Below are 13,755 nucleotides of genomic sequence, written 5' to 3'. Positions count from 1 at the left end.
CAAGCACATGAAGAAAAGGACAGCACCACAGCAATTGTGAAAAGACAGCTCCAAAGTTTATTCTGCCATCTGCAACGTTTCGGTCCGTGGACCTTTTTCAAGCATTTCATTTTTCACAATTGCTGTGGTGCTGTCCTTTTCATCATGTGCTTCTGGATTTACCTACTGGGATGGATCCCCTGGTGAGGACGTGCACTCTGCTGTCCATAGAGACATTGCCATTATAGGGTGCGGCTTTACTATTTATATTTGATACTTTATTTGTATTTGCACATCTGACCATTGTATATGTATAACTATAAATATATAATTTAACCTTGCGCTGCTCTTTTATCTCGATCCACGTCAGTTTCTCGGTTTAACTTTCCATGCTACCGGGGCTGGTTTCTGGCCGGATATACCGTAATCCTCTTAACGGACTAGGCTTATATTTAACAAGGAACTTGTGACAGTCCTACCGGTCTGGCAGCACTCGGTTTTGCTGGTGCTTGTAAATGGGCCTCTCAGCCTATGAGGGTTGTGAGCGAGTGTGGTGCCACATCAGTGACTGCGTGGGCCACATCTCACTCCCTGTGCCCATGCGGACAGGGGGTGTCTGAGTAAAACTGTACCAAGCTACCTTACATGTCCCCTAGGGGTGCAGAACATCACTTTGGTGAATGTGGGGAGACCGGATTACGTGATCCATCTGACTTAATAGCGACGTCAGGCGAGGTGCTGGTTCATGACAAGTGCTGGCACGGGTGGGATTCGGTTTGATCTCTCTGGTGCCATCCTTCACACCTGTCCCTTTCAGGAAAAGTTTTCAGTAACCTCATTATCATCAGAGGCAGGATTACAATGATAGATAACACCTCTATACACAGATCCACCAATCAGAATAGGTGATGTCACAGCAGATGCTCCTACCCTCCCTTCACACATGCTCATTAAATGCTTCTATACAAGAGTCAGCTCAATGTGGCTAATGTACGTGTGCGGTTTCCTGAAAACAGCAGCAATTTAGAGTCTAAAAAGATATTGATGGATGTTTATTGGTATCTATGATCAAAATGAAACCAATACAAAACCGGCGCACTCACCCCGAATCCACAATGTGGTCCTCAAACCAAAAAAAAATGGTAGGCTCCTTATGTCATGCAGCATTATGAAAAAACAAATACTCAGTCCTTCCCAATACAAGTCCATGTGTCCTTCCCTGACAATAAAACTCGGGAACTAATAAAGCATCAAAGTATAAAAAAAAAAGAAGAAAATATAAATCCAGTTTTATTTTGGGGGATCGGTGTTGATTCCATATTTTTCTTTCAGTAGCTTGAGCTGTTCCTCTTTCTTCTTGGTGTCCATTTTCTGAAACGCCTGAAAAATAAGAGTAGAACATCCTATTTATATGTTGTAGTGAAAACAGAAAAATCTGAGTCTCAGAGGACAAAAAAAAAAAAAAATGCAGAATGCACAAGTCGCATCTGATATTCACTGCACTTGGATGACATCTGAGCGGGGTCCGATTTTCACAGACTGACAGAACAGAGAAGATGGAGACTTTTTTTCCCCCATCATCTCATCCGATAAAATCTGTGATTATCTCGGATTAGAGAAAACACAGTATGGAGTGATCAAAGCCTTAGGGTTGTGTTCACATGTAGCATTTTTTTATGCTTCATTTTCTGCATGGCCAGAAAACCTATGACAAAATTAAATGTAGTTTTTATGCTTTGTTTTTTATTTTTTGTTTAAAGTGCCAAGTAATTTCAAGCTCGCTGGAAAAAAGATCTGCAGCAAAAAGACTGATATAATCGACCTTCTGCCATTTAAAAAAAAAAAAAGCACCAGAGGTCAAAACCACACAAAAAAAATGCATCGTGTGGAAGATTTTAGAAGTCTCATTTATTTTGCTGTTATTGTAAAATGCTGAGATGTTTTCAGCACCAAAAAAAAAAAAAGCATTAAAAACGCTTGGTGAACATGAATAACAGGCAGGATTTTCCATCACAAGGATGTATCCCAGCACTTGTGAGACCACTTGTGTTACTGGCCCCCGCATGTCGTACACACAGCAGCACTTACCCTGTTGGCGTTGTAGTACAGGACCACCAGGTATCTGTTACACACGTTGAAGCCGGAGAGATGATCACAGGCGTTCTTGGCGTCAAAGATATCCTCGTATACGACGTACGCGGTGCCTCTGGTCTCCGGCGTGTTCCCGCTGCAAGAGATGGAGAGAAATAAAAACTATAAAACCGCAAAAAGAGTGATAATGAGGGTTATGAAAAGAGGGAAAGCTCAGGGGAAAAAATGGAAGTGCCCCTTTATTGTGTTTTTTCCCTTCAGAGCAGCGCTTCCATCCACTCGGAACTCAACTGCATTTACTTTTAACGCCCTTGTTCAGAGGAAAACCTGAGGAGTGGTGACCCCTTCATTCTCAGAATCAGTGGGGTCCCAGAGATCATTAAGAAAGAACATATCCTAAGTTAATGGGAATGTAATGGGAACAAGTTCTTGCTGGTTCATCGTGGAGGTCCGATACTACAACTCCACCACTGCCGATTCTAACCCCCACTATAACTCCTCCACAAAACGTGCAGGAAGACAGATAACGGGTTCAAATCTCTTCCCGCAAAATGACGTAACTGTAGGTCCGGATTTCCAGTGCTTTCCTGCAATCGGCCGGACAGTTATGTCAGCGGGACGGCACGGGCTCAGGAGTTGTGCTCGCGTCATCGGCAACAGGAGCTGACTGCTGCATGTGCTGGGACAGGACGTACGCCAATTCTGACACTAACATCAAATGTGACAGTGGCAAGTGAAAGGACAGCGCTCCCTCTGTCAGCCCATCCGCAACTCTGCAGTGCGATCATGGGGTGGGAAGCCTAGCAATGGACCATATGACCACCACAAACCTCAGCATATCAGATCCTGCCAGAGTCTAATAGGCTACATAATGCTCTGTACTACTAAGCAGTGCAGTGTAGTATCAGGGCGATCACAGCTTAAGTTCCTTTGCTGCTCTTTTATCTCGATCCACGAATGCACGTCAGTTTCTCGGTTTAACTTGCCATGCTACCGGGGCTGGTTTCTGGCCGGATATACCATAATCCTGTTAACGCACTAGGCTTATATTTAACAAGGAACTGGTGGCAGTCCTACTGGGCTGGCAGCACTCGGTTTTGCTGGTGCTTGTAAATGGGCCTCTCAGAATGTGAGGGTTGTGAGCGAGTGTGGTGCCACATCAGTGACTACGTGGGCCACATCATCTCACTCCCTGTGCCCATGCGGACAGAGGTTGTCTGTGTAAAACTGTACCAAGCTATCTTACATGTCCCCTGGAGGTGCAGTACGTCACTATGGTGATTGTGGGGAGACCGCAGTGTAGTATCAGAGCGATCACAGCTTAAGTTCCTTTGTGAGACTAGTCAGTATTGTTTTTTTCTTAATGTTTAGGTGCAAATGTAAAAAAAAAATTATGATATATATTTGTTGTATTATTAAAACTGTGATCACATTGACTCGCAGATAAAAGAAAACGTATGACCACTATTTCATAGGAAGAGACATCACACAACGCCCCCTACATTAATAACCAGGTGACTGGTGGAGGACAGAGGACCCGCCGCAGAGAAGAGGAGCCTGTCTGTTCCTTTTTATTTAAAGGGGCGCTTTGTACCTACAATGCCGGAGGCTGAGACATAAACCTCGCTTCCATGACTTCCCTGTCGGGTCTTTCACGTCTTATGCTTAGTTCTGATTAAATGCATTTACTGAGTGTACAAATAACTTGAGCAAGAGGAAAAAAAAATAAAGAAAATTACTTTATTTAATGCAGTTTCTTGGAATCGTTACTAAAGCTAAAACGCAATCGCTCATTGCATCTGTCAGAGCCGTCAGGACAGCGCGCGGCCGTGTAATGGATTCTTCTGTGTACAACACGCACGGAGTTTCCTGTAATGTCGCTCAGGAGGGGCCGAGCCGCTGCCATTATATCACTTCCAGTAATGGGAAAATAATTGCTGTCATCTCCAGAGCGATCACAACGGAGGAGAAAAAAAACAAAACACCGCGTTCATGTCTGGCCGAGGCCGATCACCTGCCAGGATTATACAGGTCCCTGGAGAACAGCGCCATGTCACGTCACACAATATCCCGTCACTTTGCTTTACTGATATAAAAAAAGTGGTTTAAAATTAGAAAAACCATGGCAGCTTTATTCCAAAACAGCGCTACACTTCTCCACAGGTTGTGCATGGTATTACAGCTCAGCCAATACCAGCAGACCCATGAAGGGGTCCTATGGCATCTGCCACCAAGACGTCAGCAGCAGATCTGTGCGGCCCCCATGGATCGGCCTCGCTTTCCAGCACATCCAACACATGATAGATTGGATTGGGATCTGGAACGTTTGGAGACAAGTCATCACCTTGATCAATGTCTCGTTCACCCATTTCAGGTACCCAGTAAGCTACACAGCGGTCTAATCCCCCCTCTCCTGATCCACAAGTTGGACCCTTATCTTTTGCACAAGTTATAACTGTCACAATCCATTTTTGGATTCTTGGCAGCTTTGGTTCCACTCTGTTTTAAATGTAGCTTTTTTACCCTTTCAGGACCAGCGGGGGTTAATGTTATTTTTTCCCTCACTGGCAATCTACTGCAGTTGCAGAGTTGCTGGGTCAGCTGATGTGGGTGGTGACCACTCCCACCATTCTTTACATGGTCACCTGATGCATCAGCTGACTGTTGGTGATAAAAGTTTCTCTATGGAGAACAGCCCTGGAGTGTGCAGCTCTCTGGTGTTTGGAGTCCTGTTTCTGTGTCATCTGCTGTGTGGAGCTTGGCAGCAGAGTCTGGAAGCTAAGTGTGGTGTTTTCTCCTTTCGTGTTTATCTCTGTCCCGTGTGTGATACTATCTGCAGTGGTGAGACTAGTGCCCTTGACGGCCAGTGCACTAGCCAGGGCAGTGTTAGGAGACAGCAAAAGACGAGGTTCCTGACGGTGGTGGGGGAGGACCCACTTAGGGCGTTAGGGGAGTGCAGGGACAAGCTCAGATTTGAACTCAGGTAGTGACCATCCCCCATTCCCTATGAGAAGGGCCTTCCTCTCCCCATTTCCATCTCGTTTGTGTGTTGCGCCGTCCGCTGACCGACCCCCCCCCCCCCGTGTGTGTGTGTGTGTGTGTGTGTGTGTGTGTGTGTGTGTGTGTGTGTGTGTGTGTGTGTGTGTGTATATATCTATCTATCTATCTATCTATCTATCTATCTATCTATCTATATATATATATACACAGGGTGGAGCGCGGTAGTTTGCTTTTTTGCACTGCATGCTGTGGCGGCACTGTCGGTCGAAGAGAGGGGAGAGTGGGTGTGGCTTACAGTGGCTGATGGGAGATTTGTATTCCTCTGCCTTTCAGTTGCCATCATGCAGTGGACACGTGAGGAGAGGTCATTTTGTGTTGAAGCGTATTTTTCAAATGCCCACTCGATCATTGCAGTGAAGCGTGCTTTTCGTTTACAATTCGCTGTTCCTCCACGCAGACGTGTTCCTGGACGGCAATCAATTGTAAATTGGGTGAATGCATTCAGAACAGCAGGGAATGTGTCATGTGTACGAAGGGGACCTGAGAGAAGGATTACAACACCACAAAACATCGAGAGAGTTAGAGCAGCAGTACTGCAATCTCCGAAACGCTCTGCTCGGAAGCAATCATTTGCTCTTGGCATTTCAAGACGTTCTCTCCACCGGATTCTTCATGATGAACTGAATTTTCACCCGTATAAAATGTGCGTGGTCCAACATTTGTCAGCATGGGACTATTTGACTATTTGATTATTTTCAGCCGGCTCTTGAGGCAATGGAACTAGAGGATACATGGTTCCAACAGGATGGTGCCACTGCACACACAGCGAGGGTTACCATGAATTGTTTGAGGCAAATGTTTCCTGGACGGCTTATCTCTTTGAGGGGAGATGTGAACTGGCCAGCACGCTCACCAGATTTAGCCCCATGCGATTTTTTCCTTTGGGGTTACCTGAAGTCTAAGGTGTATATCAACCGTCCCAACACCTTGGAAGACCTAAGGAACAATATTGAAGCTGAAATTGGCAGAATACCAGTGGACATGCTTGTTAGAGTTCATGAAAACTTCAGAAAACGTATGCAGCAGTGTGTGGATAGAGAAGGTCGACATTTGCCAGATACACTATTTAAAACCATGTAATTTAAAAATTCCATTACTGTTCAGTTTAATTAAAATATAAAATAAATTTTTCTAATGATCATAATTTTTTTATTGCATTCCCAAATCAGCAAATTACCGCGCTCCACCCTGTATATACAGTGGGGCAAAAAAGTATTTAGTCAGTCAGCAATAGTGCAAGTTCCACCACTTAAAAAGATGAGAGGCGTCTGTAATTTACATCATAGGTAGACCTCAACTATGGGAGACAAACTGAGAAAAAAAAATCCAGAAAATCACATTGTCTGTTTTTTTAACATTTTATTTGCATATTATGGTGGAAAATAAGTATTTGGTCAGAAACAAAATTTCATCTCAATACTTTGTAATATATTCTTTGTTGGCAATGACGGAGGTCAAACGTTTTCTGTAAGTCTTCACAAGGTTGCCACACACTGTTGTTGGTATGTTGGCCCATTCCTCCATGCAGATCTCCTCTAGAGCAGTGATGTTTTTGGCTTTTCGCTTGGCAACACGGACTTTCAACTCCCTCCAAAGGTTTTCTATAGGGTTGAGATCTGGAGACTGGCTAGGCCACTCCAGGACCTTGAAATGTTTCTTACGAAGCCACTCCTTCGTTGCCCTGGCGGTGTGCTTTGGATCATTGTCATGTTGAAAGACCCAGCCACGTTTCATCTTCAATGCCCTTGCTGATGGAAGGAGGTTTGCACTCAAAATCTCACGATACATGGCCCCATTCATTCTTTCATGTACCCGGATCAGTCGTCCTGGCCCCTTTGCAGAGAAACAGCCCCAAAGCATGATGTTTCCACCACCATGCTTTACAGTAGGTGGTGTTTGATGGATGCAACTCAGTATTCTTTTTCCTCCAAACACGACAAGTTGTGTTTCTACCAAACAGTTCCAGTTTGGTTTCATCAGACCATAGGACATTCTCCCAAAACTCCTCTGGATCATCCAAATGCTCTCTAGCAAACTTCAGACGGGCCCGGACATGTACTGGCTTAAGCAGTGGGACACGTCTGGCACTGCAGGATCTGAGTCCATGGTGGCGTAGTGTGTTACTTATGGTAGGCCTTGTTACATTGGTCCCAGCTCTCTGCAGTTCATTCACTAGGACCCCCGCGTGGTTCTGGGATTTTTGCTCACCGTTCTTGTGATCATTCTGACCCCACGGGGAGGGATTTTGCGTGGAGCCCCAGATCGAGGGAGATTATCAGTGGTCTTGTATGTCTTCCATTTTCTAATTATTGCTCCCACTGATGATTTCTTCACTCCAAGCTGGTTGGCTATTGCAGATTCAGTCTTCCCAGCCTGGTGCAGGGCTACAATTTTGTTTCTGGTGTCCTTTGACAGCTCTTTGGTCTTCACCATAGTGGAGTTTGGAGTCAGACTGTTTGAGGGTGTGCACAGGTGTCTTTTTATACTGATAACAAGTTTAAACAGGTGCCATTACTACAGGTAATGAGTGGAGGAAAGAGGAGACTCTTAAAAAAGAAGTTACAGGTCTGTGAGAGCCAGAAATCTTGATTGTTTGTTTCTGACCAAATACTTATTTTCCACCATAATATGCAAATAAAATGATAAAAAAACAGACAATGTGATTTTCTGGATTTTTTTTTCTCAGTTTGTCTCCCATAGTTAAGGTCTACCTATGATGTAAATTACAGACGCCTCTCATCTTTTTAAGTGGTGGAACTTGCACTATTGCTGACTGACTAAATACTTTTTTGCCCCACTGTATATATATATATATATCGTGACAATAACCCCTTGATAATTTGTCAACTTACTATATTGCTTCTTGTATCAAGTTCATTATTATTTTCAAGATCTCTGCTTGCAATCGATGAATAGGAACCTCTCTTTTTTAAAGGGAACCTGACACCTGAATTTAGCGGGACCAGTTTTGGGTCATATGGGCGGAGTTTTCAGGTGTTTGATTCACCCTTTCCTTACCCGCTGCCTGCATGCTGGCCGAAATATTGGATTGAAGTTCATTCTCTGTCCTCCGTAGTACACGCCTGCGCAAAGCAAGATTACCTTGCGCAGGCGTGTACTACGGAGGACAGAGAATGAACTTCAATACAATATTGCGGCCAGCATGCCGCCAGCGGGTAAGGAAAGAGTGAATCAAACACCTGAAAACTCCGCCCATATGACCCAAAACTGGTCCCGCCAAATTCAGGTGACAGGTTCCCTTTAAGTCTTTTTATGCCGCATCAATGTAAGAAAACATTACAACTTACACTCTGATCTGTCGGATGGGGCCATATTTCCCAAAGATGTCGTACATTTCCTCCCCGGTGATTTTATAAGGTAAGTTTCTGATATACAGGATGCGGTTCACCTCTGGGGGTAACCGGATCTGGAAAAGAAAAAAAAAAGGATATGGTAACAACATAATACTCACAGGGGATCATCCAGAGCATAAATCAAGTCTGCAAGTAGAATCAACCAGTGGACCGGAGAACTATCTGCCTCTGTTTAGCAATACAGGCCAGGGGTTCCGGGAGGCGCCATCTAAGGCTTTGCACTCTTGTGTATATCTGATGTATCACATCAAAGTGTGTGAGTCACAAGCATAAAAGCTCCAACATTGGAGGGGAAGATGGCGCTACTCCTTTCTACTGCTGCCGTCCCCTGCCTGTGCTTCTGGCTTTCTCTTGCTCTTGATCGGCTGCAGCGTTGACCTTCCATCCAAGCAGAAGAAACAATGATTTGGAAAGGCAGACACACAATGAGTGGTGCGTGTCTGTCTGGTGAACATGTTTTCTTTTTAGCCCCTACTAATACCATTAAAGGGAACCTGTCACCCCGAAAATCGCGGGTGAGGTAAGCCCATCGGCATCAGGGGTTTATCTACAGCATTCTGTAATGCTGTAGATAAGCCCCCGATGTTACCTGAAAGAGGAAAAAAAGATGTTAGATTATACTCACCCAGGGGCGGTCCCGCTGCTGGTTCGGTCGGATGGGCGTCTCTGGTCCGCTGCGGCGCCTCCCATCTTCATTCCAAGACGTCCTCTTCTGATCTTCAGCCACGGCTCCGGCGCACTTTGTCTGCCCTGTTGAGGGCAGAACAAAGTACTGCAGTGCGCAGGTGCTGGGAAAGGTCAGAGGCCCGGCGCCTGCGCAATGCTGTACTTTGCTCTGCCCTCAACAGGGCAGACAAAGTACGCCTGCGCCGGAGCCGTGGCTGAAGATCAGAAGAGGACGTCTTGGAATAAAGATGGGAGGCGCCGCAGCGGACCAGAGACGCCCATCCGACCGGACCAGCAGCGAGACCGCCCCTGGGTGAGTAGAATCTAACCTCTTTTTCTCTTCTTTCAGGTAACATCGGGGGCTTATCTACAGCATTACAGAATGCTGTAGATAAGCCCCTGATGCCGGTGAGCTTACCTCACCCGCGATTTTCGGGGTGACAGGTTCCCTTTAAAAAAAAATGTAAAAGCACCAGGAACGGGTTTATGGGTTTAAGGCCCAAAAAAAGGACTGATCCTTAAAGGGATTGGTCTCACCTTATTAAATGTGTGATATTGCAAAACAAGAAACCATGTAACTTGTTCCATAAGAAATCATCTCGATTCTTAAGGGATTTTTAATTCTATAGTTTAATGTTCACTGCCTTGGTTACCAGCTGTCCTGCTGCATATCAGGGGTCACCAGTCTCCTAAGCAAACGTTTTGCTTTAAAGTGCTGCTCTGAAAATGGCTGGATTGGTAAGCCCCTGCGCTCCTCCGATGCAACAGCGGCAAAGTTGGCTCTGCTCGCCGCTTTAAAGAGCGCACTGCTCGCCGCTTTAGAGAGCGCACTGCTAAGGCCAGTGATGTAACCATGCCACTGGTCCAAACTGTCAGTCTTCAGGAGAGGCAAGCTGGAAGCCAGGTGGCAAGTGTAGTGGTTAATTAAGATGCACTAACAGGTGAGAAGACTCTTATGCTGTAACATCTGGCCGCTGCGGATACACGCAGCATCCAACCCGCAGCGTTTACTGACTGTGGGAACATACCCTCACTGAGAGGTTCTGCTGCCAAACTTTCTGTCTCATCATAAAGTCCTGCCCGTTTCTCCTCTATAAGCCTACAGCGATGCTGCTCCGCCACAGCTTCCAGTGTGATTAGTTCTCAAAAATGATGGAAAGAGGAGTGTAAAAAGACCAGAAGAAGAATCGGATGATTATGGGAGATTTTGGGGGGAGAGGCAATTTCGAAAAAGAAGCTTAGCTACATTTTATCAGTGCAGGCAAAATTGTGGAGTCCAAATAGGATCCAGACTAGAAAGAACCTGAGCTGTGACAGCGATCAAAGGTCAGACAAAGGTCTTATTCAGTAACAGCAAGCAGAGATCTCAGAAACAGTGAGACGATGATAGTGATTGTCCATGAAGAGGGGGCTGGGAAATAGACAAAAAGCAAAGTTATTTGCTTGCCAACCAAATTACACCGGGGTCACACTTGCGAGTGCAATGTGAGAAACTCGCGCGAGTCTCTTGAATCAATACCCGTCACTCGGGAAGGGAGCGTTCAGGGGCATAGAAATACATGCAGCCGCACACTCCTGTCCCAAGTGCCGGGTATTGGTGCGTGAGATTCTCGCATTGCACTCGCAAGTGTGACCCCGGCCTGAAACTGAATAAAAATTACTAATGAAATTCAAATCCCCGATTTGACAAAGAGGGATCTATGCTGTGCCACAACGAATCAGTAAGTGGAGGTGCTGGGGTCATGAGAGGGTAAGGAATTGGGACTGGCTGTAACATAACCCTAGGTATTTACAGGATGATGTTAGCTTCTGGAGACATTTTATTTTCCTTTCTTAATTAAATGCCTATATTTACTACTAAAGAAAAAAAAAAACATTTTTCCAATTCGGTTTAATTATAAATATTGCTCTATTTGGCTTTTACAAGCCTCTTCGTTTCCCTGCATATTCAGCTCTGATGTGGTCAGAAATCAGTGAAAAACTCACCCAGTAAACCATCAGAACGAGCTCACTGACAGATTCTCAGTTGACTCATTCTGCAGTCGGCAATAGACAGTGCACCCCAGAGTTGTAGAAGGCAAATGGTGCAAATTTTTACAGGGTGTTATCCAGGACTATATTTTTTCTTTTACTGTGGGTCTAAAGATTCCGTTTTGCTCTGTTGGTGGTGTGTGACTGCCGGCTCTCTGCTGCATAACGGGGGGGCAGACAGCTGTCAATCAGCATGACGTTGGCAGTCACACCCCGTCAGCAGATCAGAAGAGGACGGGCTGCTCTGCTGACATGGAGCAGGAGAATCGCCAGCAGGAGCGGTCAGTCACCACCAAATAGAACAGGCAGCCAATTGCCATCTACTCAACTACCTGCCTGTTAGTTTTCATGGATCATAGTAAAAAAAAAAAAAATTAATCCTGGAAAATCCCTTTAATGAAACTCAATTGCAAATAGGATTCTCAGCCAAAAATATACCCAAAACATGGACAACCCCTTTAAATGGCATTTCCAGTTTTCTGCAAATACATTGGGCTATATAACAGTCAGTCCCCCCTCCATCCCCACTGACTGCTGCCTTCCTGCACAGCATAGATCCCTCTATGTCAGTGCTGTGAGTACCGCAGGCAGTGACTGCTCACATCAGCAGCTCAGCCAGCCCCCTTCATCTGTGCCAGCCCCCTTCATCTGTGCCAGCCGCACTGACATTTTTACGATCTGCAAGGAGGGAGACTAGTAATGGCCGTCTCCCTGCCAGAGTTTGTATTATTGTTATTATAGAGGTCTGGGGGGTGTAGGTGTCACTTGTGGGGGACACAGTATCTAGGGGCCACAGGTCTGATGGGCCACAACCAGGAGGATACAACAGATGGGCAGGAAAACCCTAAAACGACTGACTAGCTGCAGCAGTACTACAACTCCCAGCATGCCCCGTGCCAATGATGAACCGGCAATGCTGGGACTAGTAGTACATCACCAGCTGGAGACTCCTGTGTCATAAGTCCTACAGAGAAACAGCTCCATTCCCAACATCGCATGTACGTGCCCCAGAGCCCCATTATGGGGCATCATCATGGCCGCCTTCCCTCCCGGCCCCGCACTCCTTCCCTAGGACTCACGTTAGCTCGTTTCGCCGCTTGCATCGCCATTGTGGCCGCCGATAAAGAGAACTTCCCGGAGACGACGAAATAGAAGCAAATCTGAGAAACCGGAAAAGGAAACTGCGACCCGTGACGTCATCACCATGGGCTCACAGCCATCCGTCGCGCAATACCGGAAGTGCTTCATGTCACGTGATCGCGTTACGCGGCGGCCATTTTTAATGTGGGCAAAAGATTCGATTTTTCATTTGTTTTTATTTTAATTGATTTTATGATATTATATACATTTTTAATTTGAAAAAAAAAAAAAATCTTTCCAAGTCATTTATACATCGTTGTTATAATAATGTAATGTTTTAAAGGGATTTTCCAAGAACTACGCTCCCCTTTATCTAGTTATAGCCCATATCGGGTAACCATTTTCTGACCTAATATTTTACACAGCTATGAAAAGTAGTGATGTGACCACAATGAGGGACGTTTCTCAGAAACTGACAGAACTACTGGCTTTGTTGCCTATATAGCAACCAATCGCATGGTTTCATGTTACTGAAGTGTTTTTTTTAAAGGCAGTGTTCCGGCCTAAGGGCTCGTTTTCACTTGCGAGGAACACGTCCGTGTCTCGCATGTGGAAACGAAGCTCTGGTGCCCGCACTCCGGAGCGGAGCGTGCGGCTGCATGTGTTGCTATGCGGCCGCACGCTCCGCTCCACAGTGCCGGCGCCAGAGCTTCGTTTCCACATGCGAGACACGGACGTATATCTCGCAAGTGAAAACAAGCCCTTAGGCTACAAGTGTCTATGACTGCAGACGTGCGACTCCTCATATTGAATGCACTGCTAGCCATGAGGATTCCCCATAGTCGGGAGCAGCGGGCACGTGATTTGCATACTGTGGACACATGGCAACTAGACATACGCGGCCTAAATCAATGCACGTGTATTGAGCAAGGCCGGACACAGTCTAGTTGTAGTGTGGTGGGAAGTGTATAAATCGCACACTTGTGCTCACATGACCGCCCAGTCCTGCCACCAGCACTTATGAATCCTCACGATGTAAGAATGCACAAGTCTGCAGTGACATAGGCTACAAGTCTGCAGTCACTAGAAGGCTGGACAACCCATTTAAATGAAAGCTACGCTGTGATTGGTTGCTAATGCTGTGGGCCATTTTCCTGTTTATTTTTATTTTTTTATTGCGGGGGATTAAACTACACCATTTTTACATAACAATTTTCAACTCTTCCCACCTCTCTGGTATTACTTACACCAGAAATTGGTACAATTATGAGGCAAAAGCTACAAATCCTAATAGCAGCCATATATTTAAATTTCTGGTGTAAGAACAGAAAGAAAGTGCACCAAGTATGTTAAGTTACTCCAATGAAACATGGATGAAAACCGATGTATGAAGCTCCGGTATTAGTAACTATATATTTGATATAATATTTTTTAACACTACTGCTCCACCATTTGGGGGGTCTTGTTTTCCTGG

At 45.5% G+C, this 13,755-nt stretch overlaps 1 protein-coding gene across 1 annotated transcript; it reads right to left on the bottom strand.

Annotated features, from left to right (window-relative positions):
• Nucleotides 1–1,015: 1,015 nt before the first annotated feature.
• Nucleotides 1,016–12,421, bottom strand: SF3B6 (splicing factor 3b subunit 6). Its single transcript, XM_069728174.1, has 4 exons — nt 12,281–12,421; nt 8,439–8,557; nt 2,068–2,206; nt 1,016–1,359 (listed from the first exon to the last, which is right to left on the bottom strand). Exons 1-4 carry the CDS (start codon nt 12,308–12,310, stop codon nt 1,270–1,272), a joined length of 378 nt encoding a protein of 125 aa, XP_069584275.1. The 5' UTR covers nt 12,311–12,421; the 3' UTR covers nt 1,016–1,269.
• Between the last annotated feature and the right edge of the window lie 1,334 nt (nt 12,422–13,755).

The sequence above is a fragment of the Ranitomeya imitator genome, chromosome 5 (genome assembly GCF_032444005.1).
Source record: "Ranitomeya imitator isolate aRanImi1 chromosome 5, aRanImi1.pri, whole genome shotgun sequence".
Taxonomy (NCBI): domain Eukaryota; kingdom Metazoa; phylum Chordata; class Amphibia; order Anura; family Dendrobatidae; genus Ranitomeya; species Ranitomeya imitator.
This window is presented reverse-complemented; position numbering and strand designations above follow the sequence as displayed.